Genomic DNA, 26,775 nt, shown 5'->3' on the forward strand with positions numbered 1-26,775 from the left:
GAGGGCTGAGAACACACCCTTGTGGGGCCCCAGTGTTGAGGATCAGCGGGGTGGAGATGTTGTTACCTACCCTCACCACCTGGGGGCGGCCTGTCAGGAAGTCCAGGATCCAGCTGCACAGAGCGGGGTCGAGACCCAGGGTCTCGAGCTTAATGACGAGTTTGGTGGGTACTATGGTGTTAAATGCTGAGCTGTAGTCGATGAACAGCATTATCACATAGGTATTCCTCTTGTCCAGATGGGTTAGGTTCAGTGTGATTGCGATTGCGTCGTCTGTGGACCTATTGGGGCGGTAAGCAAATTGGAGTGGGTCTAGGGTGTCAGGTAGGGTGGAGGTTATATGGTCCTTGACTAGTCTCTCAAAGCACTTCGTGATGATAGAAGTGATAATGGGTGGTAGTCATTTATCTCAGTTACCTTAGCTTTCTTGGGAACAGGAACAATGGTGGCCCTCTTGAAGCATGTTGGAACAGCAGACTGGTATAAGGATTGATTGAATATGTCCGTAAACACACCAGCCAGCTGGTCTGCGCATGCCGTCTGAGGATGCCGTCTGGGCCTGCAGCCTTGCGAGGGTTAACACGTTTAAATGTTTTACTCACGTTGGCTGCAGTGAAGGAGAGCCCGCAGGTTTTGGTAGCGGGCCGTGTCAGTGGCACTGTATTGTCCTCAAAGCGAGCGAAGAAGTTGTTTAGTCTGTCTGGGAACAAGACATCGTGGTCTGCGACGGGGCTGTTTTTTAATTTGTAACCCGGGATTGACTGTAGACCCTGCCACATACAACGACAGTGGTAGTGGCGGGAAAGCAAGCACGTTCTGCTACTGGCCTATACAACGACAGTAGTAGTGGCGGGAAAGCTAGCACATTCTGCTGCTGGCCTATACAACGACACTAGTAGTGGCGGGAAAGCTAGCACGTTCTGCTGCTGGCCTAAACAACGACAGTAGTAGTGGCGGGAAAACTAGCACGTTCTGCTGCTGGCCTATACAACGACAGTAGTAGCGGTGGGAAAGCTAGCACGTTCTGCTGCTGGCCTATACAACGACAGTAGTTCCTCAAGTTAAACGACCAGGGAGAGGGTCGACCTCCTGTAGGACAATAGCCTCCTCTCCTTTCGACGGTCATTTGGACCCAATCCATAAAACAGAGATTTAATTTAGTGCTCACTTCACTGTGACTGTTACCTATTTCTGGAGATCAGCTCCCATGAGTCTCACTAAAGTAGACTCTCTGGACTCCAGTCAAAGAGCCCTGGGGGGGATTGTTCTCACTAGCCACATTTAGACCAGAGAGGGATGATAGGGGACTGTGAAGGGATGATGTTATGGATGAGTTCACCTCCCAGACTCCAACAGCTAGACAGAGAGAATATCTACCCAGCCCTTCAACCCAAGGTCTTTTACTCCCCTGGTCAGGATGGGACAGAAGATACGATACATCCGTCTACTGTAGGCCATCGCTCCTCAGTAGAGGACACACACACACACACACACACACACACACACACACAACACAAATGACAGTGCCTCTCTCTCCCTTCTCCACTAAACTGAATCTGAATAATATGGATGGATCTCAGAGGACCTGACACTGTGACTCTCTCTAAACGATGAATCATCTGTGTGCATTAACAATAGCAGTCCAGATCAACCCTCGCTCCCCCATAAACATATGGAGATAACTCACACATGTCTGCGCACATATTTTTGCAGCTAATTTTCAAGGCTAATAGGCTGCCAAATGAGCAGCTCTGCCCGGATACAGGGGGTCTGGCCCGGTCTGAGTGGCTGGAAGTAGAGCAGCACTAACTCGTGGAGTGAGTGTGTGGTGGGGACAGTGGGCGCAGGCAGGCAGAGAGGCTGGCGGGCAGAAAGGCTGGCGGGCAGAGAGGATAGCGGGCAGAGGGAGAGTGCAAATGCCACCTTGGATAAGGTCTGCTCCATGATTACCCTCATTATTCAGACAGTTTTTGGGGGAGCTGGGAAAGAAGCTCCAGGCAGGCTAGTTAGTCATATCTTACCCTCTTGGAGAGATGGGAGGGAGGAGAGGAACCGCTTACTAGGCAGTGTATAGGAGAGGGGAGGGTTGGAAAAAGCCAAATTCAGCTTCCCCTGTCGGTTCCATCACAGAGTCATACTGAAGATCCTCTCTCACTGCCGCTGAGTTTACATAGCTACACACACACATGCTGAAGTAGGGCTTCGTGCTGTTTGATTATTCATGTGAGTTTACCTAGGAAGGGCTTTCTAATGGCGTTGACTGCTCTTCCCTGGCAAATAAAACATCATTACACAGCAGCATAAATACTCTTCCTCTTCCTCTTCTTCTTCTTCTTCTTCTGTCGACGTAGCTACAATCAAGCCTTTGTTGAAGAGAGAGACATTATACTTGTGATAATGAAAACATGATGTTGTATGATGTTATTCTCATGGGGTTAGTTCAAAAACACATGCTTTGTCATATTCAAGCCTCATTCTCTCCTCCTGGTTCTTCGGTGTGTGTGCGTGCGTGCGTGCGCGCGTGTGATAATGTGTGCTTCTGATGTGTTTTGCTAAATAACTCACTGGTGATGTAAATGTTAATGCTGGGTTAAACTATTCTTTCACACAACAGCAAGTGTAGTATGTGTGATGGAGGCTAACACGTGCCCATACAAAAAAATTCAATTCAATTCATCAACAAACAATTTCATTGTAATTCTTGCAGAGATAGATAGGGAGAAATGAAAGAATGTGCTATCAAAGCCGTGGCATAGAATCATTACTGTATTTAAAAAATATTTGTTTTAAAAGGAAAGGAAAATATTAACGGGAATATTACTGAAAGTGCTCAAACATTTTGTCCGTGGTGCTTATTTTCTCTTTTATTTTAGAGAACGCAATTTGTCTTCCCTCTCATTGTGTCCCTTCCATTTAGAGTGCTAAAGACTGGCTTTAGTTTATCACGCTCGGCTGAAGGACGCATACAAGTCAAAATGTATTAGTCAGAGCACTTCTGAGAGGATGGAAGCAATACACACAGTCAGCTGGTCTTATATTCACTTCTTCCCTTCATTTCTGGGTCAGCTTTTCTGAATCTGTAAAAGAAAGGGGCAGACAATATACAGTGGCAAGAAAAAGTATGTGAACCCTTTGGAATTACCTGGTTTTCTGCATAAATTGGTCATCAATTTGGATCTGATCTTCATTTGGGTCACAACAATAGACAAACACAGTCTGCTTAAACTATTAACACACAGACAATTCTACATTTTTATGTGTCTGAACACACCGTGTAAACATTGCACCTGTGCAGGGTGGGAAAAGTATGTGAACCCTTGGATTTAATAACACGTTGAACCTCCTTTGGAAACCAAATGTTTTCTGTAGTTGCGGATCAGACCTGCACAACAGTCAGGAGGAATTCTGGACCATTCCTTTTTACAAAACTGTTTCAGTTCTGCAATACTCTCGGGATGTCTGATGTGAACCGCTCTCGAGGTCATGCCACAGCATCTCAATCAGGTTGAGGTCAGGACTCTTACTGGGCCACTCCAGAAGGGTTCACATACTTTTTCATGCCACTGTAGATGTATTTCTTTCCAATTTTCCAGTCAAATAAATATCGTAGTATTAGTTGTATTTTTCTAAACCTATCTCTTCAGTCTTATACAGATTTCAGTGTGTGTGTGTGTCCATGTATGAGTAGTGAATGATGAAGTGTGCTTTTGAGGGTGACTGCCCTTCACAGTGGCATCATGTTTAACAGGGAGGGAGGGGGGACATGTGTCCTGGGGGGCAGGGTGACAGGGAGCAGTTTGGTGCATGGTGGGGGGGAAAGAGGACCGAGGGGGGTTAGGGGGTGTCAGTTGGGCTAGGGAGGGAGTTTGGTGGCATCTCCTGGTTTCTCCTCTGTGTCTCGTGTCGCTACCCCCCTTCCCTCACGCACACACACACACACACACACACACTGAGCAGAGCAGAGTGAGGTTGCGAGTCATTAATATTCTGTCTGGACTCATTGTTTTTCCCTGCTGACATTTACATTTAGATTGTTTATCTTACAGCGGGAGGCGTCCAGCCATTAATGAACACGCTTCTGTTCGGTTGTTCCCCAATGGCTGTGATTACTGCCACCACACTAAGATAATGAGATGGGGGTGGGGGGCTGGGTGTGGGTTTAGGGCTGGGGGTGGGGGGCTGGGGGTGGGTCTAGGGCTGGGGGAGGTTTAGGGCTGGAGGGGGGCTAGGGCTGGGGGTGGGTCTAGGGCTGAGGGTGGGTTTAGGGCTGGGGGTGGGTCTAGGGCTAAGGGTGTGTTTAGGGCTGGGGGTGGGTCTAGGGCTGAGGGTGGGGCTAGGGCTGGGGTGGGTTTAGGGCTGGGAGTGGGTCTAGGGCTGAGGGTGGGTTTACGGGGGGCTAGGGCTGGGGGTGGGTCTAGGGCTGAGGGTGGGTTTAGGGCTGGGGGGCTAGGGCTGGGGGTGGGTTTAGGGCGGAGGGTGGGTTTAGGGCTGGGGTTTAGACTGGGGGTGGGGCTGGGGCTGCGGCTGTGCGATATACCCCAGCCTCTATGGGGTGAAGAGGCTGGGGTATTGTGGATGGGGTATAGGGGCATATGCATATGTATTCACCCCCTTTGCTATAAAGCCCCTAAATAAGATCTGGTGCAACCAATTACCTTCAGAAGTCACATAATTAGTTAGATTGCACACAGGTGGACTTTATTTAAGTGTCACATGATCTGTCACATGATCTCAGTATATATACACCTGTTCTGAAAGGCCCCAGAGTCTGCAACACCACCAAGCAAGTGGCACCACCAAGCAAGCAGCACCATGAAGACCAATTAGCTCTCCAAACAGGTCAGGGAGAACGTTGTGGAGAAGTAAAGATCTGTAACTTTGAACGTCCCACAGAGCACCATTAAATCCATTATAAAAAAATGAAAGAAAATGGCACCACAACAAACCTGCTAAGAGAGGGCCGCCCACCAAAACTCACGGACCAGGCAAGGAGGACATTAACCAGAGAGGCAACAAAGAGACCAAAGATAACCTGGAAGGATCTGCAAAGATAAGCAACCACATTTGGTGTTCGCCAAAAGGCATGTGGGAGACTCCCCAAACATATGGAAGAAGGTACTCTGGTCAGATGAGACTAAAATTGAGCTTTTTGGCCATCATGGAAAACGTTATGTCTGGCGCAAACCCAACACCTCTCATCACCACAAGAACACCATCCCCACAGTGAAGCATGAAGGTGGCAGCCTCATGCTGTGGGAATGTTTTTCATTGGCAGGGACTGGGAAACTGGTCAGAATTGAAGTAATGATGCATGGCGCTAAATACAGGCACATTCTTGAGGGAAACCTGTTTCAGTCTTCCAGGGATTTGAGACTGGGACGGAGGTTCACCTTCCAGCAGGACAATGACCCTAAGAATACTGCTTAAGCAACACTCGAGTGGTTTAAGGGGAAACATTTACATGTCTTGGATCGGCCTAGTTAAAGCCCAGACCTCAATCCAATTGAGAATCTATTGTATGACTTAAAGATTGCTGTACACCAGCAGAACCCATCCAGCTTGAAGGAGCTGGAGCAGTTTTGCCTTGAGGAATGGGCAAAAATCCCAGTGGCCTAGATGTACCAAGCTTATAGAGACATACCCCAAGATACTTGCAGCTGTAGTTGCTGCAAAAGGTGGCTCTACAAAGTATTGCCTTTGGTGGGGGGGGGGGGGGTGAATAGTTATGCACATTCAAGTTTTCTGTTTTTTTGGGCTTATTTCTTTGTTTCACTATAAAAATATTTTTTATCTTCAAAGTGGTAGGCATGTTGTGTAAATCAAATGATTGAAACCCCCCAAAAATCCATTTTAATTCCAGGTTGTAAGGCAACAAAATAGGAAAAAATCCCAGGGGGGATGAATACTTTCACAAGCTACTGTATATGGGAGGGTATGGGCCCTATGATATGGCCACAGCAGAAAGCCATGGTGCATTTCAGATTAGGATAATACCCCCGTAGCACCATTCTTCTCTCCGGTGACACGGTCGTCAGGTGTACAGTGTTTCCTCCGACACATTGGTGCGGCTCGCTTCCGGGTTAAGCGGGCATTGTGTCAAGAAGCAGTGCGGCGTGGTTGGGTCGTGCTTTCGAGGACGCATGGCTCTCGACCTTCGCCTCTCTCGAGACCGTACGGGAGTTGCAGGGATGAGACAAGACTGTAACTACCAATTGGATACCATGAAATTGGGGAGAAAAAGGGGTAAAAGTAAAAAAGAAATGAAAAAATATAGGTATATTTGTATATATATATGTATATTATATGCCAATATATGCCAGCTTTAGCCCAGGTCTGATATTCCACAATGCAATGATTTCAAATCTATGGTTCACTGGCAGAGGTTTTGGCAGTCATGGGAATGAAACTGGAGTATAACTGGGACAACGTCACTAGTATGCTACATGTAGCATTGGCTTGAGTCCCTATGTACTGAACTCTGGGAAACATTCTGGGCTGGTGAACAGTGTGGATGTAAAAGTGATTTAATGATGTTTGTTCTAATGCATTCTCCTCACTCCACTCTCACAGATTAAATTAGTTGGGCCCAGCTAGGCTCCATGCTAGCCTGCCTGTTCACAGCACTTTAGCAGCAATCTTCCAATTCCAAAATGGAGGGGGTTTATTGACGCTGGCCAGGAGACAGAGCCTCTCAGTGTGTCTTCTGTCACTCAGGTGAACATGACAGAGTCTTTACACAAACACAGGGTCGAACATCTTTTTCATCCAACTAACCTTGCCAACTTTCTGTATGAATAAAAAGGCAGACAGTTCTGAAAATGAAGTCACCTAAAACATCTCTATAGTCAGAGAGATTGTGTGTGTTTTATGTAAAGGCAGGGTTTCTTTAACCTCACAGCTGAGCTCTGCATCCCACATCACAACATGTTTCACATCAGAAGAGAAGGAAACTATCTGTTTGAGGTGATGAAACTGTCCCTGCCCTGCAGCGGGAGTTAGATCTGTCATGCTGATGATATTATCATGGACCCCCATAGTGCAGAGGATAGGTGAACATATACAGGACACCATCTTTGTCCTCTGAAGTAGAGAGGGCCTATCCTGGTCTAGCAACGTCTACCTCTTATACCTAGCTGCTAATCACTTCTCTGTAGAACTGAAGGAAGCAAATTAGTGTAAGCAAAACTATGACTGACTGACAGATAAATTAAGGATTGACGTATGGACTGACAGAGAGACAGATTGACAGAGATACAAACTGACAGAGAGACGGACTGACAGAGAGAGAGACAGAGAGACGGACTGACAGATAGATAGAGAGACGGACAGAGAGACAGAGACAGACTGACAGAGAGACGAATGGAGAGATGGATGGAGAGACGGACAGAGAGATGGAGATTTGGACGTACTGACAGAGAGACATACTGACAGAGAGACGTACTGACAGAGAGACGTACTGACAGAGAGACGTACTGACAGAGAGACGGACTGACAGAGAGACGGACTGACAGAGAGACGGACTGACGGACTGACAGAGATAATGACTGACAGAGAGGCAGAGAGACCTACTGACAGAGAGACAGACTGACTGACAGAGACTGACTGACAGGGAGACAGAGAGACAGACTGACTGACGGAGGCCGTGGTGGGTGTGCGACTACGGTGCTGCAGTAGATTGTCTGGTGCTCGGTCTCCAGCTGACTGTATCGGCTCGCCTGGCTGCCATGGCGACGCGCTCATGCATGAGGACAGCGCAGCGAGGGCATGGCTGACTCCAGATGTTGGGCCCACCCCCCCATTTATCCTAATCCACAAACGCTGCCCTCCACAACAGCAGGCCATCTGCAGCACACACACACACACACACACACACACACACACACACACACACACACACACACACACACATACATACATACATACATACATACATACATACATTAGCTCAGCCAGGTGGCTCTGTAGCCCCAATTGGACTTCTTCCACCTCTGGCGTTGTCAGTTGATTTCAATGATTCCAGTTGCTATGAAATCATGCAGGGATGAATGGGAGTGTTTAAATGGGTCAGTGTGTGCGTAAGCTGCAAAACCCCCCCAGGTGAATTTTCACTGCCTTTATTTTGTGATGGCAAAGTACCTCTTTGTGTTGGGTAATTAGTTTACTGGAATAGAACCAACTGCAGTCATGCCCCACAACACATCCGTTTCTAGTGATGGTGCTCCTCGTATGGAAGGGGCTAGCTACTGCAAATGCAAGAAAAGCAATCCCTCCTCAGTCCTTCCACACCAGAGATAGACCAGACTATCTTACAATGGCCGGTCATTATTGTATCAGTGGTGAGTGTGTCAGTGTGTAAGCGTTTGTTTGGTGGTAGTGTGTGCGCACGTGTGTGTTTGGCGTACGCTCGTGCGTGTGTGTGTGTATGTCTGTGTTTGACTGACAGAGACCTTCTCCATTGTTCTCTGTGTGTCCTACAGCCAAGCACGACGTCAACGGCAACAGGGCTGTTCCACCATTCCCCGAGGGACTTCAGATGTCTATGTTTGGTAAGTGATCCGTATGAGAAGAGGGGGGAGTACGGGAGGGAGGGGGAGAGGAGAGAGGGAGCAGGGGATAGGGGGAAAGAGGGGAGGATGACACCCGGACAGTATAGTGTAATTAGTCCCCCCCCCCTCGATACTCAGTTAGGTTCAGAAAAATAAGTGAAAAACAAAAAGAAGATAGAGAGAGAGAATAGAGGGGTGGGATGGGTAGGAGGAAGGGGTGCAGAGATTAATTGCAGGGGGTGATTAGGATCTCTTTAATAGAATGCATTAGTTCAGCTCCTCTTTTCTCCATTCGGGGAGTCAAACTGTGTAATCCATCAGGACAGACAGCAGAGAAATCAGCCTCTTTATCTCCCAGGCCTGTGTACAAATAAGCATGTTTTAAAGCAGTCTTACATGCTCTTGTTACCAGTCGAGCGTTTCAAATCACAAATCCCCCTGTGGACAGCCTTAAAAGGTGCCAGTTACCCTTGACTTGACTTCAGCCTGCCTTTTGAACTTGACACTGTAAGGTTCTATCTGTATAAACCCATTTAAACTTGGCACTATAAGGTTCTATCTGTATAAACCCATTTGAACTTGGCACTATAAGGTTCTATCTGTATAAACCCATTTGAACTTGGCACAATAAGGTTCTATCTGTATAAACCCATTTGAACTTGGCACTATAAGGTTCTATCTGTATAAACCCATTTAAACTTGGCACTATAAGGTTCTATCTGTATAAACCCATTTAAACATGGCACTATAAGGTTCTATCTGTATGAACCCATTTAAACTTGGCACTATAAGGTTATCTGTATAAACCCATTTAAACTTGGCACTATAAGGTTCTATCTGTATAAACACATTTAAACTTGGCACTATAAGGATCTATCTGTATAAACCCATTTTAAACTTGGCACTATAAGGTTCTATCTGTATAAACCCATTTAAACTTGGCACTATAAGGTCCTATCTGTATAAACCCATTTAAACTTGGCACTATAAGGTCCTATCTGTATAAACCCATTTAAACTTGGCACTATAAGGTCCTATCTGTATAAACCCATTTAAACTTGGCACTATAAGGTCCTATCTGTATAAACCCATTTAAACTTGGCACTATAAGGTTCTATCTGTATAAACCCATTTAAACTTGGCACTATAAGGTTCTATCTGCAATGCAATCACAAACCTGAACAAATACAGACAGGCTAATCAGAACACGTCTTTGCCATCTTCCTCTAGGTATGGTCTGGGCTAGTCTAGTCAGCAATAATGGCACACAAGCAAAAACAACAGGCAGAAATCTGAAAGTAAATGTTGTTGTCACATCGTTGTTCAGTGATGACTGCAATTCATCTGATGACCATAATACATGTCTTAATGTATTTGATGATGTGTTCTGACTCTATCTTGGTAATATAGTGTTATTTTATCATTTATGTATTCAAATAGCTACAATCTGGCTGAACCCAGACGGACATTTCAGAGCCATAAGATTCTATCTGCAATTGCACCCCTTTAAAAAAACTGATTTACAAATGTCTCAGGATTGTGATACTCTGCACTTTAGGTACGTGAGGACGTTAATGGATATAAAAGAAGAATTCACAACAAAACAGTTCTGAGATCTGGAATGTTAAAACTTTGATGCTCAATATCTCAGAACTGTGCATTTGTGACCTTAATGTCTCAAGGTCACAAGTATTTTCTGTCTGGTCTTAAAGGGATGGTCTCTTTCTGTTTGTTTCTGACAGAAGTATGTTCTGTTAAAGGGAGGGTCTGTTTCTGACTAAGGTGTGTTGTGTTAAAGGGATGGGCTGTTTCTGGGGAGCAGAGAGGAAGTTCTGGAAGCAGAAGGGGGTCTACTCCACCCAAGTGGGCTATGCTGGAGGCCTCACCCCCAACCCCACCTACGAAGAGACCTGCACAGGTACCACTCAACATAGCTAGCTATCAACAATGCCCCTGACTCTGTCACAATGTCCAAATGCTTGTAGAACAAACAGCGTGCTCGCAATAATTCACTATTTTGACTATTGTGTGTCATAAGCCTCCCTCCACACTCCGTGTGCGTAACACACTATCCAGCCTCATAAATGATGCACGTGTTGATCATCTCCTCATGTTAAATCGACTTCTACACGTATTTAATGAATGTCCTTACATTCCTATCAGATACTTTCTAAGTGTGTGTGCAGTGTGTGACTAGAGAAATCCACCAGGAGGAGCATCACTACAGTAGCTCTATGGTTCTGTGATGGATGTCCTCATTCTGCCTCCCTCTTCTTAGTAACACAGCAGCTACAGTAGGTGTATTTTGAGCTGTCTATTGAAATGGAGACTAAAAAATAGGTTTGGAAATGAGAATCCAAATCAGCGGTGGAAGAAAGTCGACGTGGTTCAGACAGTGAACTTGCTCTCTACAGTTTTCCTTTCGTTGCGATAATGGGAGTTGGGTGTTTTGGGGCATTATCCAAACACTGTCAGCTGTCTCTGTGTTATTTTTAGATGCACCCACTGTATCTCCATCCTGCTTTGAGGGATTTAGGATTTAGGAAATTAGATTTTGCTCTCAGTGTGAATGTAGTTTTCTGGGTATAGGAGGTAACATCATAAAACCCTGCTGGGTGTTCCTCTGAGGACTGAGGGCTTTGTCTGAACCCTCATGACCAGCACTGACCTTCACAGACTTGGCTGGGCCCTCGGCAGTGTGTGTGTGTGTGTGTGTTTCTGGTTTTACTATCCTTGTGGGGACCAGAAATCCTCACAAGGATAGTAAAGAAAGTAAAATTTGGACAAGTGGGGACATTTTGCCGGCCCCCACAAGGAAACAGACTATTTTAGGCATAGGGGTTAGGTTTAGGGTTAGTATTACAATTAGGGTTAGGAGTAAGGGTTAGGGTTCGGAGTTAGGGGTTAGGGAAAATAAGATTTTGAATGGGAACCAATTGTTTGGTCCCTCAACGATACTAAAAGAAACGTGTGTGTGTGAGACTGTATGTGTGTGTGTTCATTTTATTTATGTTTTGTTATCATTCGTTTTCTGTTCTGGCAGTAGTGGAACTGCCCTGTAGAATGTGGGGTACTGCGCTGAGGTGGGTAGCTGTCCATCTGGTGGTGCTGAAATCCTGCCTCCACTCACTGACTGCCACTCACTGTTACAAGATGTTACTGACTGTTACTGAAAGTTTCTGACTGTTTCTGACTGTTACTGACTACTACTGACGGCTACTGACTGCTATTGACTGCTACTGACTGCTATTGACTGCTATTGACTGTTATTGAATGCTACTGACTGCTATTGACTGTTACTGACTGCTACTGACTGCTACTGACTTACTGGATGCTACTGACTGTTACTGACTGTTATTGAATGCTACTGACTGCTACTGACTTACTGGATGCTACTGACTGTTATTGACTGCTATTGACTGTTACTGACTATTACTGACTGCTACTGACTTACTGGATGCTACTGACTGTTATTGACTGCTACTGACTGTTACTGACTGCTACTGACTGCTATTGACTGTTACTGACTACTACTGACTGCTATTAACTGTTACTGACTGTTACTCACTGCTTCTGGGGCTGCAGATCAATGTGAGGGGGTTTGTGCCCTGTGTGGCTGTAGAAAGATAACTGTACCCCTCCTTCCCCTAATCCCAGCAGAGTGTCTGCAGTGTGCAGATTGGAACGGGATCCTGTGTCAACAAGGGATTAGGGGTTGCAGGAATGTATTGAACAGACAACCGACACAAAGACAGAGAAACAGAGAGAGAATGGAGGAAAGCACCATTTGGATGAGGGATGTGTACAGTAGAAAATAGGACAAGGCAGTACATGAATACAGGGCTGGAGGTCACAAGTCCTCATTGTCTTTGAACACCATAGTTGGTGAATCACAGTCAATCACATTTGAAAAAGAAATCTGAATACAAAAGAGTGTAACATATTCTTTGCTCCAGCCCATGCATATAGTGCAGTGGGATGCAGAGAGTGGTGGCATATGGACTTCTGACTTCTGCTGAGTTGCCCATCCTCCCCTGAGCTGCCAGCGGATGATGGCTGTGTGTGTGTGTCTCTGGCGTCCTTCAGCTCACCCTGAACACACAGCTCCACTGCCAGGCCCACCAGCTGAGCGAGGGAGCCACCGGATGGAGGAGAAAGGAGAAATAAAGAGAGGCTGAAAGAGAGACAATGGAAGGATGGATTTGAAAGAAAGAATTGTTTACAGAGAGAGAGAATGGTAGAGGGAGGGAGAAAATTGATTCCTGAATTTGAGTGTGCGTCTGTGCAATCAACTGTGCATGCGCTCGTGTGTGTGTGTGCACAAAATTATACACCATATCAGTTGTGTCCCATGTACTCCCACGTTCCTCCTCCTGTCTCCAGGACATCACTGTGTTCTTCCATCAGGTTTATTGTACAGTTCCTCTGTAGCGTCGGTCTGTAATGAGAGTGACCCTACAGGTTAGTTCTTATTACTTTTTTAATATCCCAGCTGTAGATGTGCTGCAGATAGTGGAGAACACAGCCTTATGAGGTGATATTAAACACACACCAATCTCAGTGGAATAAAGTAATCTCGCTAGAAACGTCTTGAATTAGGAATAGAAGAGCGGCCCGTTATATGAAACACTGTTTTACTCGGTCATATTGAGATGTGAACTTCTGCGAATGTCCCTCGGCACTAGATATTCAACTGCCAGTGAGGGAGGAAGCGAGTGTGGGGAGCGAGATGAGACAAAGTAGGGGATGAGAAGACAGAAAGAGAAAGGAGGAGGTAGAAGTGGAAGAGTGAATGAAAGAGTTCTCCAAACAGCTCTATCCAATCAGCCCATCCTGGGTCTCCAGCTTGCGTGGTTGGAGGACACTCCTACTGTACCTCCAGAGCCCTGGGCCAGAGGGGATCTCTTCTTGGTTAAAACATTCAGAACTCCTCCAGGACAGCAGCTCACGACTGGACTGGAGAACAAGAGACACTCACAGTCAGGCTTTTCACTGCTTCTAGTGAGTTGATATAAAACACAAGGTTACTTATCCACAGAGCTAGAATGAGATTATCATAAACCACTCCTAATCTTAACCAGAGGGATAAGGAAATATCTGATCCTGGACCAGTGGATTGGGGCAACTTTCTGCCTATTTCTCCTAACCTCCCCATCTCTCCTGTCTTCTGCTGTCTCCTTCAGGTAGAACAGGTCATACTGAGGTTGTCCGGGTGGTCTGGGAGCCAGAGAAGACAAGTTTCTCCAAACTGCTCAAGGTGTTTTGGGAGAGCCACAACCCAACTCAAGGTAAAACCCTGTCTGTTCATTCACACACAGACACCTCTGTTATATACAACTACAGTATTTCCAAACAACGTGCCGTAGTTTAAACCAAGTCTATACTGATTTCTCTCTGCCCTAAGCTATCCATAGCAAAATGATGAGTCCGCCATTTTGAGCGCCTACAATCAGGGTTTTATGGAATGAAGGAAGGGAGGAAGGGAGGGAAGGAGAGGGAGAGTCACACTCCACCCAGAGAGATGCCTGGAGTGTGTGACCTAATCACACACAGCGCTGTGAGTGTGTGTTTAATTTGACCCTTGTTGACCATGTGTGAGTGTGTGTGAGTCCACAGGGTACACACGGCCCCAGAGAAATGTGCCTCTCTGTGTTAGCCCTGACCCCTCCTCACCTCAGGCACGTCAACTCCACTGGCCAGCCCAACCTCTGGACAACCTTAAAACACACACACACAATGACACACAGTGGAGAAGAAGATACACACACAGTATGACCCAGAGTAGAATACACACAGTATGACCCAGAGTAGAATACACACAGTATGACCCAGAGTAGAATACACACAATATGACCCAGAGTAGAATACACACAGTATGACCCAGAGTAGAATACACACAATATGACCCAGAGTAGAATACACACAATATGACCCAGAGTAGAATACACACAATATGACCCAGAGTAGAATACACACAGTATGACCCAGAGTAGAATACACACAATATGACCCAAAGTAGAATACACACAGTATGACCCAGAGTAGAATACACACAGTATGACCCAGAGTAGAATACACACAGTATGACCCAGAGTAGAATACACACAGTATGACCCAGAGTAGAATACACACAGTATGACCCAGAGTAGAATACACACATTATGAGACACACTGTTGACAGTACTACGTTATCATTCTCAGGTCACTTCAGTGTCATGAATCATGACCTACTTCCGGAGTGGTTTGACTCCAGAATACTGCTGTTGCACATGGCGTGCAGAATATAACTGTTCATTTCCTCCATTCAACTTTTTCAAAGATGCTATTTTAGATTTGATGGTTTGATATGGTGGGCTCAAAGAAAGATCCTGATTAAATCAAATATGCATCCATAATGCATTACCCACACTGAGTGTACAAAACATTAAGAACACCTGCTGTTTCTATGACATAGACTGACCAAGAGAATCCGGGTGAAAGCTATGATCCCTTATTGATGTCAGCTGTTAAATCCACTTCAACCAGTGTAGATGAAGAGGAGGAGACAGGTTAAATAAGGATTTTTACGCCTTGAGATAATTGAGACATGGATTGTGTATGCATGTCATTCAGAGGGGGAATGGGCAAGACAAAAGATTGAAGTACCTTTGAACAGGGTATGGTAGTAGGTGCCAGGTGCACCGGTTTGAGTGTGTCAAGAACTACAACGCTGCTGGGTTTTTCACGCTCAACAGTTTCCCCTGTGTATCACGAATGGTCCACCACCCAAAGGACATCCAGCCAACTTGACACAACTGTGGGAAGCATTGGAGTCAACATGGGCCAGCATCCCTATGAAACGCTTTCAACACCTTGTAGAGTCCATACACCAATGAATTGGGCTGTTCTGAGGGCAAAAGGGGTGCAAACTCAATATTAGGAAGGTGTTCCAAATGTTTGTTATACTCAGTGAATACAATGTACCTGTATATCTTCCCGCTGTAGTTTAGTCCTCATTCCCAAAGTGGATGTAATATTCAGGAAGGTTCAGATAGAGACTAAGGCCAAGTACTCTCTGAAGTGCTGCTCATAGGCCCAGTGGTGCTACCTACTGATTCTCATATCATAAGACTCACTGTCATATTCCATGTGATCGTGACAGGACACTACTATCAACAGTATGACTAAATGTGTCCTTTAACACCTAGCCAATGATTGCGTGTTTGAATGGGAGCTTTTTGTCAGGGAACAAAATCAGTGTGGTTCACTGTGTGTCTTCACAGCTCACTCTCCGCTCCCAGAAACAGAATAATTACACAGAGGCAGGCAGTATCTGTATCCGTTTCTATATATGGATCAAGGTGAACTGTACTTTGATTGAAATTACAGAGTGGTTGGTCTGGTTTCATCTCCAGGTAGTTTTCCCCAGACAGACAGGGTTGATTGTGAGTTTGGTTCATAAGACGAGCCTGTCAGAGCAAGCACCGTCTGCTGGTTGGTTGGCAAAGTAAATGATCTCAGCTTAGGTCCCCTTATATTTAAACTCAGCAAAAGTTCCTTTTTCAGGAACCTGTCTTTCAAAGATAATTTGTAAAAAAAAATAATAATAACTTCACAGATCTTCATTGTAAAGGGTTTAAACACTGTTTCCCATGCTTGTTCAATGAACCATACACAATTAATGAACATGCAACGGTTGTTAAGATACTTACAGCTTACAGACGGTAGGCAATTTAGGTTACAGTTATGAAAACTTAGGACACTAAAGAGGCCTTTCTACTGACTCTGAAAAACACCAAAAGAAAGATGCCCAGGATCCCTGCTCATCAGCGTTAATGTGACTTAGGCATGCTGCAAGGAGGCATGAGGACTGCAGATGTGGCCAGGGCAATAATTTGCAATGTCCGTACTGTGAGACGCCTAAGACAGTTCTACAGGGAGACAGGACGGACAGCTGATCGTCCTCGCAGTGGCAGACCACATGTAACAACACATCTGCACATCACACCTGCGGGACAGGTACAGGATGGCAACAACAACTGCTCGAGTTACACCAGGAACGCACAATCCCTCCATCAGTGCTCAGACTGTCCGCAATAGGCTGAGAGAGGCTGGACTAAGGGCTTTTAGGCCTGTTGTAAGGCAGGACCTCACCAGACATCACCGGCAACAACGTCGCCTATGGGCACAAACCCACCGTGGCTGGACCAGACAGGACTGGCAAAAAGTGCTCTTCACTGATGAATCGCGGTTTGTCTCACCAGGGGTGATGGTCGGATTCGCGTTTATCTTTGAAGGAATGAGCGTTACACCAAGGCCTACGCTCTTGAGTGGGATCGATTTGGAGGTGGAGGGAAGACATCCTCCTCCCTCATGTGGTACCCTTCCTGCAGGCACATCCTGACACAACCCTCCAGCATGACAGTGCCACCAGCCATACTGCTCGTTCTGTGCGTGATTTCCTGCAAGACAGGAATGTCAGTGTTCTGCCATGGCCAGCAAAGAACCCGGATCTCAATCCCATTGAGCACGTCTGGGACCTGTTGGATCGGAGGGTGAGGGCCAGGGCCATTCCCCCCCAGAAATGTCCGGGAACCTGCAGGTGTATTGGTGGAAGAGTGAGGTAACATCTCACAGCAAGATCTGGCATATCTGGTGCAGTCCATGAGGAGGAGATGCACTGCAGTACTTAATGCAGCTGGTGGCCACACCAGATACTGACTGTTGACTTTTGATGTTGACCCCTCCTTTGTTAGTCACGTGTGTGGAACTTGTTCAGTTTATGTCTCAGTTGTCGAATCTTATGTTCATTATTTACACAAGTTTGCTGAAAATAAACGCAGTTGACAGTGAGAGGACGTTTCTTTCTTTGTTTATATATAACCCTTTGTTTGTATGTTTGTCTGTCTGAGTGTGGTTGTGTGTGTGTGTGTCTCTCTGGGTGATTTGTCCTTTGTTTATGTCTTCCTCTATATTGAGTGAAAAGTGTTTTCTTTAGTCCAGTAAATTCTCTAACAGTTAGACAACATTGCCTTCTCTCTCTCATTGTCAGGGATGCGCCAGGGCAACGATGTTGGAACGACCTATCGATCAGCCATTTACACATACACACAGGAGCAGCTTGAACAGGCTCTGGCCTCCAAAGACGACTATCAGAAGGTAAAGTAAAGTTTCTGTGTGTGGGAGTCACATCAACTCAATAATCAGTTCTCTCGAGAGGTTCAAGCCGTAGAAACAAAAGCTGGATGTGAAAGAAAATCCTTTTCCCCCGAATAAATAAATACAGAAAATCCCATACGGCCCATACCAGAACACATTATACCAGCTTTACATTGAGATAGACAACGTCCCCCCCCCCCCCCCAGTCACATTAAATGCTTGCTTCCAACGAGCATCAGTCCAGGTTCAAATCCCGTCACCTTACAGGGAACATGCATAAAGCCAGGCAGCCTACCCCACCTGCATAATGCATATGTTTAATGGAGAGGGATTGCATGCTGCCACTGATTCCCCTAGTGAGAGGAGAAAACAGGAGGGGAGGAACAGCAGAATCTCTGTGGTGCAACACTATGTGGAGCAGCTTTACCGCACTAGACCCCACCCTCCCCAACACTGCTGCATGCATGGCTTCCAGAAGAAGGAGAGAGAGAGATAGAGGAAGAAAGAAAACATGAGCTTACAGTGGAGCTAGGCTGGTCTCTCCTTCTTCTCTCTCCTTCTCTCTCTCTCCCTCCGGTGGCTACAACCGTACTGCTCTCTCCTCTCTCTCTTGTCTTGATTCCTTCTGTAACCACTTTCTGTGACCTGATTTCCGCCCTTGCCTCGCTCTCCATTTAGCCGGCCCTTCTCTCCTATGGAAGCTGAGGTATGTCAACCACAGGATGTTAGACAAGTAATGGATAAAGACGTGTCCCTGTATCTATTGACAGTTGAATCTCTCATTGGAGAGTGTCGATGAGATGACCTTGAGTGTCTGGACACCTTCGTTGTTCTATTGTTGAGCTGCTGTATTCAGATGAAGTTCTGCCATACTGTCTTTGTGCAGCGAGGAGACAAGACGAGGGAAAGGTGCGTCAGATCCGTCTGGATGAGCAATGCTCCACCTCTTCATCGGCAGAACAGAGCATACATACACAGTTGAGTTGAGAACCATTTCATGTACAGTCCTGAAATATCAACCTTGGAGCTATTCAATACATTTCATATCAGGTTAGTTACATTAAATAGTTAACTTTTCCTTCAATAGAAACAAGAAGATATTCAGTTGCTGCCAACATACACATTTTCTCTGTTTGCTTACCACCTTCACTCCATTCCCCACTTTTCTTCCACTGTACCTGACCTGCAGTGGGCTATTCATTGGGCTAACACACCACTCCATGCAGCTTCATGGGCCAGGGTTGGGGTGTCGAAGCCAGACGGGGAGATAGAGTGCACTCCCACGGAGACGGAGGAGGTGGAGGAAAGGAGGAGGAGAGTAGGAGGAGGAGGGGCAGCATTTTGGTTGGATTTGTTCCTTCACGGAGTGCTGCCTCCAGCTGATGAAGCTACTGGGAGAGAGGCTGCAGCCTCTCCTCTCCTAATGGCTGAATAATAACAAGGGTGATGAAGCTACTGGGAGAGAGGCTGAGATACTGCAGCCTCTCCTCTCCTAATGGCCGGGTAATAACACAGCTGACAAGGGTACACCAGGTCCCTCCATCCCATCCCTGTTCCTCTACCCCTCCCTCCATCCCATCCCCCGTTCCTCTACCCCTCCCTCCCTCCATCCCATCCCCCGTTCCTCTACCCCTCCCACCATCCCATCCCCCGTTCCTCTACCCCTCCCTCCATCCCATCCCCGTTCCTCTACCCCTCCTTCCATCCATCCCCCGTTCCTCTACCCCTCCTTCCATCCCATCCCCGTTCCTCTACCCCTCCCTCCATCCCATCCCCCGTTCCTCTACCCCTCCCTCCATCCCATCCCCGTTCCTCTACCCCTCCATCCATCCCATCCCCCGTTCCTCTACCCCTCCCTCCATCCCATCCCCGTTCCTCTACCCCTCCATCCATCCCCCCGTTCCTCTACCCCTCCCTCCATCCCATCCCCGTTCCTCTACCCCTCCCTCCATCCCATCCCCCGTTCCTCTACCCCTCCCTCCATCCCATCCCCGTTCCTCTACCCCTCCATCCATCCCATCCCCCGTTCCTCTACCCCTCCATCCATCCCATCCCCCGTTCCTCTACCCCTCCCTCCATCCCATCCCCCGTTCCTCTACCCCTCCTTCCATCCATCCCCGTGCCTCTACCCCTCCCTCCATCCCATCCCCCGTGCCTCTACCCCTCCCTCCATCCCCCGTTCCTCTACCCTCCCTCCATCCCATCCCCGTTCCTCTACCCCTCCCTCCATCCCATCCCCCGTTCCTCTACCCCTCCCTCCATCCCCCGTTCCTCTACCCCTCCCTCCATCCCATCCCCCCGTTCCTCTACCCCTCCCTCCATCCCATCCCCCGTTCCTCTACCCCTCCCTCCATCCCATCCCCCTCCCTCCATCCCATCCCCTGTGCCTCTACCCCTCCCTCCATCCCCCGTTCCTCTACCCCTCCCTCCATCCCATCCCCCGTTCCTCTACCCCTCCCTCCATCCCATCCCCCGTGCCTCTACCCCTCCCTCCATCCCCCGTTCCTCTACCCCTCCCTCCATCCCATCCCCCCGTTCCTCTACCCCTCCCTCCATCCCATCCCCCCGTGCCTCTACCCCTCCCTCCATCCCATCCCCCGTTCCTCTACCCCTCCCTCCATCCCATCCCCCGTTCCTCTACCCTCCCTCCATCCCATCCCCGTGCCTCTACCCCTCCCTCCATCCCATCCCCCGTGCCTCTACCCCTCCCTCCATCCCATCCCCCGTGCCTCTACCCCTCCCTCCATCCCATCCCCCGTTCCTCTACCCCTCCCTCCATCCCATCCCCCCTGTTCCTCTACCCCTCCCTCCATCCCATCCCCCGTGCCTCTACCCCTCCCTCCATCCCATCCCCCCGTGCCTCTACCCCTCCCTCCATCCCATCCCCCGTTCCTCTACCCCTCCCTCCATCCCATCCCCCGTTCCTCTACCCCTCCCTCCAAGACCCAGTCTCTCATCAAAATGAGCCCCATTTACCCTTGCAGTCAGGGACCACAGCCTAGCAGCCACTGCAGGAGAGGCCTTATACTGGCTACTGTCAGTATCTCCTTTACAACACAGCCGTTATTACTACAACTCATTTTGGCCTGCACATTGTGGATGATTTCATTTATATTTGCAAGCGTCTGTGTTGGGACGTTATGTGCATTAGGTTATAACTAATATAAGGGCACTCTCTACGCAGCCTGCCACACACCCACACTGTCTACCTCTACTATCTATCTATCTGGAGTAGATCCTTTGAAGGTGTTTCAGACGTATAAAGGGAAAATCATCATTTAATTTCTCCCCTTTAGTAGCACATGATGAGCTGCTACAGTTTATATTGTATTGTTAGTTTCCATGCTGTTTGTTGGTGTTATGAAACACACATTTACTGGGTGCGTGTATGTGGTCTCCCTCTGTGAATTTTGACATTTGCGTCGGTTGGTTGTGGAGGGGGGTCTAATTTATTCTCCGGTTCACATCTCGTATACCGTGACAATCATATCATCTGTGAGCGGAGCTCGTCTCGCTGTGTTTTGTCTCGGCTGAAAGGAGGCCATTTCCACTAATGTCCCCCCTGGTCACGGGTCTGAGACAATGCCACAGCACTTACCTGAAAACCTGTTTATTTTGCTCTAGCATTTGCTATTGTTGGCTGTGTTTATGTTCACAAAGTGGCAGCCTCTGCTTACACAATCACTACTCTGCCAAAGTGTGCTACACACACACACTCAGACTCACAGACAATACCAGCACACTCACACACTCCCTCTGCTGGCCATGCTGCCTCTGTCCTCCTCCCGTCCTCTCGTCTTCTTCCATTGTCTGCTGTCCCCCCCTGCTGAGACATCTGCTCCGCACCACAAACCTAGCAGCACGGCCCTGTTGCCATGGAAACAGAGGAGGGCCCAACCCTCCCGCCCACCCCAGTTCTACCACTCGAGCTCTGTGATTGGTCCAGGCAGTCCTAATGAAGCAGGGTTTGGTTGGGGTTGTAGGTCATCTGTAGAAAGGCACCTCGGCTGCGTTTTAATCAGCTGTTGACCCCTGGCATAATGAAATTGAGGTCAGGCAAGGGGTTAATAAAGCTTGCTCTGACTGACAGCTGGGTTCGTAATGGGGGGAGTCGGGGAGGGATAAAGAGAGATGGAGGGAGTGAGAGAGAGAAGGAAAGGGAGAGTGCAATGGCGGAAGGGGGAGGGTAGAGGGATAAAGAGAGATGGAGGGAGTGAGAGAGAGAGAAGGAAAGGGAGAGTGCAATGGCGGAAGGGGGAGGGTAGAGGGTTAAAGAGAGATGGAGGGAGTGAGAGAGAGAGAAGGAAAGGGAGAGTGCAATGGCGGAAGGGGGAGGGTAGAGGGTTAAAGAGAGATGGAGGGAGTGAGAGAGAGAAGGAAAGGGAGAGTGCAATGGCGGAAGGGGGAGGGTAGAGGGATAAAGAGAGATGGAGGGAGTGATACAGAGAGAAGGAAAGGGAGAGTGCAATGGCGGAAGGGGGAGGGTAGAGGGATAAGGAGATGGAGGGAGTGATACAGAGAGAAGGAAAGGGAGAGTGCAATGGCGGAAGGGGGAGGGTAGAGGGATAAAGAGAGATGGAGGGAGTGAGACAGAGAGAAGGAAAGGGAGAGTGCAATGGCGGAAGGGGGAGGGTAGAGGGATAAAGAGAGATGGAGGGAGTGATACAGAGAGAAGGAAAGGGAGAGTGCAATGGCGGAGGGGGGAGGGTAGAGGGATAAAGGGGACAAGCGATGACAATAGTTGGATGTGCATGTGGCCAACGGAAAGTGAAAGGTCAATATGGTGGGGTTGTTTGCTCATTGTCTCCTGGGTTACAGGGAGAGGGAGATGGAGACAGGGACGTCCCCCTTCTCCACGTTGGGGGGTTTAGGCCAGGGTTATTCATATTTATTGCGTCGGAGTGTTGCCGTCTGAGGTGCTGCATCATGCCACGCTGCGGGGGGGGGGGTGAGCGAGCTGCACCGAGAGAGGGGGGTAGGAAGGAGGAGGAGAGGGGGATCCAGAGTGAGGGAGGGAGGAGTTTGGGACACTGGGGCACTTCACTCAGTGGGGTCTCCCTCCACTGACCTTCCTCTGCTAGGACCACTAGGAAGTAGATCAACAAAAGTGACCCATACCCCCAATAGATGGATGGCTGTCAATAACAAGTCTAATAACAACAGTCGTTGCCATCTCAGTTTATTTCAGTAAATGATGGTGTAGGAAATGAAATATCAAGCTGGACCTAGTTCTAGGCTAGGGTTGAGGGGTTAGTATTGGTTTGGAATCAGATGGCCTGGGTTGAAGCAATATGCTGTGGTACTGTAGCAGATGTTTTCATTTCAGATATAATATGCATGTCTTTGATCTCCAGTCATTTCTAAATGGCTGCAAATTGCTTCTCATTCTCTCTAATATTCCATATCTGTTTGCAAACCCTGGAGAGTCCCCCTTGTCAGTGTACACTTTGCTTAACTTGAAAAGGTACACAAAAAATACTTCCGTTTATAGATTCTTCCTTTTCATCTGTTTTGATCTATATTGCAACTGACGCATTGCAATGGGGACCAAATTAGTAAACATTCTAGATGTTATTTTTACCATATGTTTTAGACAGAATATTTGCATTGAAATTCTTGTATGTCCTCCTGGTATAATCACTGTAAAACCAGATCAGGTTGTTCTATCGTAGTCTTATATGTCAAGCAAACTGAGTTCGGACACAAAGTCTCAGCAGAGACGGAAGAGGAAGCGAGATATCCCACTCCCTGGTTTTGTCTGGTTACCTTACAGTCAATGAACTACGCAGACCAGACCCAGCTGCTATCACATTGGTGTCTATGGAAGATCCACCCATGTTAAGCAGACCAGAACTGACCATTTTTTTCAATGGTAAACGGCCTGAGTGAACTATCTTTATTTATCCACCATCGTTGGTCTCACCTCACCTCACGGCACCACCATATCCCAACTCATCATCCAAGCTACACTTCCACACTGAGGACACAAAAGGTGACCCTTCCTTTCTCCAACACTAGGGAGGACTGTGCCCCATTCACCATTCACATCATGGCACCTGACTGACACACAGTTCCCTTTTCCTCATCTCAGAGAAATTGAAGTGATTTCATGCTCCTCTCTCAGGACTGGAGATAAAACCTCTGCTATGGCCGGCTTGTTCCCATCTATTAGTGCGTCAACAATACACAGGTTTCTACCTCAGAGGCTGTCGACGACGTGTTCTGCTGCTGCTTACCTCTCCTCGCTGCCGAGACGACCGGCCACCTCCACCAATTAGGCCGACTGTCAGTGTGGGTGAGAGATCTGTCTGTAATTAGCTAGCTAGCTTCGCCTGCCTGCCCACTGTTATACCTCATTAAAACAGAGACTTCTCCATCACACCATTAGGATAACTCTACTCTCACATCAATGCTGTTGAGTAGTGCAACTAGCATGCTATCATGAACCTCCATATTATCATTAACTTGTATTATCATTTTCCAGCCTCTTGTGTGAGGTTATGGATTTTTATGGCCAGATATTGATGTGGACATAAGGATATAGCGATGCTGTTTAGTAGCTCATATGGTATGGCGTAGAGAGTAAACTGAGCTGTGTGTGTGCATGCGCGTGCGTGTGTGTGTGTGTGCGTGCCCGCACTGTGCACAATATTCCTTTCAACAGAACAACTACTGAGGTTGCTGCAGCTCCACAGACAGACTATTGTCAAGGTGATGACAGGCCTCACCGTAGATCTGATTTAGGGGGGAACCACGGCAACCATTGTGCCCTTGATTCAAGGTGACAGCAGGGAGTCACTGCAGTTTTAATGGCCAGGGCCAGGCAGGGGTTGTGACAGCAGTGACACTGTGTCACTGTGTCATCCACAGAGCCATCAGGTCATGGTGGGGTAGATTTTGACTGTTTTCTGTGGACAGCAGTCACTGATGTAAGGCCCAACTGAACCTCATGACAGGGCTAGGAATAAAGAGATTGGAGAAAGACAGGACTGTTAGAGAGGAGATATGGTAGACAAACTAACCTAGGCGGTTAGGGGGAAAGACAGAGGACTGTTAGAGAGGAGATATGGTAGACAAACTAACCTAAGCGGTTAGGGAGAAAGACAGAGGACTGTTAGAGAGGAGATATGGTAGACAAACTAACCTAGGAGGTTAGGGGGAAAGACAGGACTGTTAGAGAGGAGATATGGTAGACAAACTAACCTAGGCGGTTAGGGGGAAAGACAGAGGACTGTTAGAGAGGAGATATGGTAGACAAACTAACCTAAGCGGTTAGGGAGAAAGACAGAGGACTGTTAGAGAGGAGATATGGTAGACAAACTAACCTAAGCGGTTAGGGAGAAAGACAGAGGACTGTTAGAGAGGAGATATGGTAGACAAACTAACCTAGGCGGTTAGGGGGAAAGACAGAGGACTGTTAGAGAGGAGATATGGTAGACAAACTAACCTAGGCGGTTAGGGGGAAAGACAGGACTGTTAGAGAGGAGATATGGTAGACAAACTAACCTAGGCGGTTAGGGGGAAAGACAGAGGACTGTTAGAGAGGAGATATGGTAGACAAACTAACCTAGGCGGTTAGGGGGAAAGACAGAGGACTGTTAGAGAGGAGATATGGTAGACAAACTAACCTAGGCGGTTAGGGGGAAAGGGAAAGAGGACTGTTAGAGAGGAGATATGGTAGACAAACTAACCTAGGTGGTTAGGAGGAAAGACAGAGGACTGTTAGAGAGGAGATATGGTAGACAAACTAACCTAGGCGGTTAGGGAGAAAGACAGGACTGTTAGAGAGGAGATATGGTAGACAAACTAACCTAGGCGGTTAGGGAGAAAGACAGGACTGTTAGAGAGGAGATATGGTAGACAAACTAACCTAGGCGGTTAGGGGGAAAGACAGAGGACTGTTAGAGAGGAGATATGGTAGACAAACTAACCTAGGCGGTTAGGGGGAAAGACAGGACTGTTAGAGAGGAGATATGGTAGACAAACTAACCTAGGCGGTTAGGGGGAAAGACAGGACTGTTAGAGAGGAGATATGGTAGACAAACTAACCTAGGCGGTTCGGGGGAAAGACAGAGGACTGTTAGAGAGGAGATATGGTAGACAAACTAACCTAGGCGGTTAGGAGGAAAGGGAAAGAGGACTGAGAGTAAATACAGTGTACAAAATATTAAGAACACCTTCCTAATATTGAGTTGCACCCCTGCTTTTGCCCCCAGAACATCCCTGTCTCCTCATCTACACTGGTTGAAGTGGATTTAACAGCTGACATCAATAAGGGATCATAGCTTTCACCTGGATTCACCTGGTCAGTCAATGTCATGGAAAGAGCAGGTGTTCCTAATGTTTTGTACACTCAGTGTGTGTGTGTGTGTGTGTGTGTGTGTGTGTGTGTGTGTGTGTGTGTGTGTGTGTGTGTGTGTATATGAGGGAGGTGAAGGTGAGTCTCCTCCCTGGTAATGGGGAGTTGCTCTCCAGCTGTGACAGCCCCTCACTTGCACACCCTCAGGGATCCCCTTTCCCCTTCTCTTCTCCTCTTCCTCTCTTCTCTCATGGAATGACTGAGTGACTGGAGGCCATGGCCGGGCTAATTATCTGTTCCCCCTCCGTTCGCTAGCTGCTCTCGTTATTTCCTGACCAGCTTGCCGGGCCCCGGCCTTGTCCCCTCCACCTCCCCATCCTCCCCTGTACCCCCCATCTGTGGCAATTTTTGATGGAGCGGCGTGGCATGCTGTTCCCCGACATCCTAATGCACCAGACCAGTTGGTTTAACAAACACGGCGCTGCCAACCATCTGCCGGCCAAATCTGTCTTGAAATTGCTTTAGTAGCAAACTCAACTTTCTTACCCTCCTCTCTCTGTCCTTCAGACATAATGACTTGAAATGGTGGGAGGACAGAGGTTGAGTAAATAAGGGTGATGTTGTGGGTGTCGGGGGAGAGATCACACTCACTCGTATTGGAAGAGTTGGAAGACTCTAATATACATGACTGTTGTGATTGCTGGGGTTACTGTAGATTATGTCTGTCTTTCTGTCAGCTTGTCTGTCCACCTTGGGAAGATTAATCTGTCATGTTCATCCTTCCTGTTGACC

At 47.6% G+C, this 26,775-nt stretch overlaps 1 protein-coding gene across 1 annotated transcript in view; it reads left to right on the forward strand.

The window, feature by feature from the left end:
- Positions 1–26,775, forward strand: part of LOC115107799 (mitochondrial peptide methionine sulfoxide reductase-like) — a 96,866-nt gene that overhangs the window by 53,099 nt on the left and 16,992 nt on the right. The window contains exons 2-5 of the mRNA XM_029631449.2: positions 8,478–8,546; positions 10,345–10,464; positions 13,730–13,834; positions 17,578–17,684. Coding sequence (XP_029487309.2) covers positions 8,478–8,546; positions 10,345–10,464; positions 13,730–13,834; positions 17,578–17,684 — 401 coding nt within the window. The remainder of the gene's footprint in view (positions 1–8,477; positions 8,547–10,344; positions 10,465–13,729; positions 13,835–17,577; positions 17,685–26,775) is intronic.

This window comes from Oncorhynchus nerka, linkage group LG24, assembly GCF_034236695.1.
Source record: "Oncorhynchus nerka isolate Pitt River linkage group LG24, Oner_Uvic_2.0, whole genome shotgun sequence".
Taxonomy (NCBI): Eukaryota; Metazoa; Chordata; class Actinopteri; order Salmoniformes; family Salmonidae; genus Oncorhynchus; species Oncorhynchus nerka.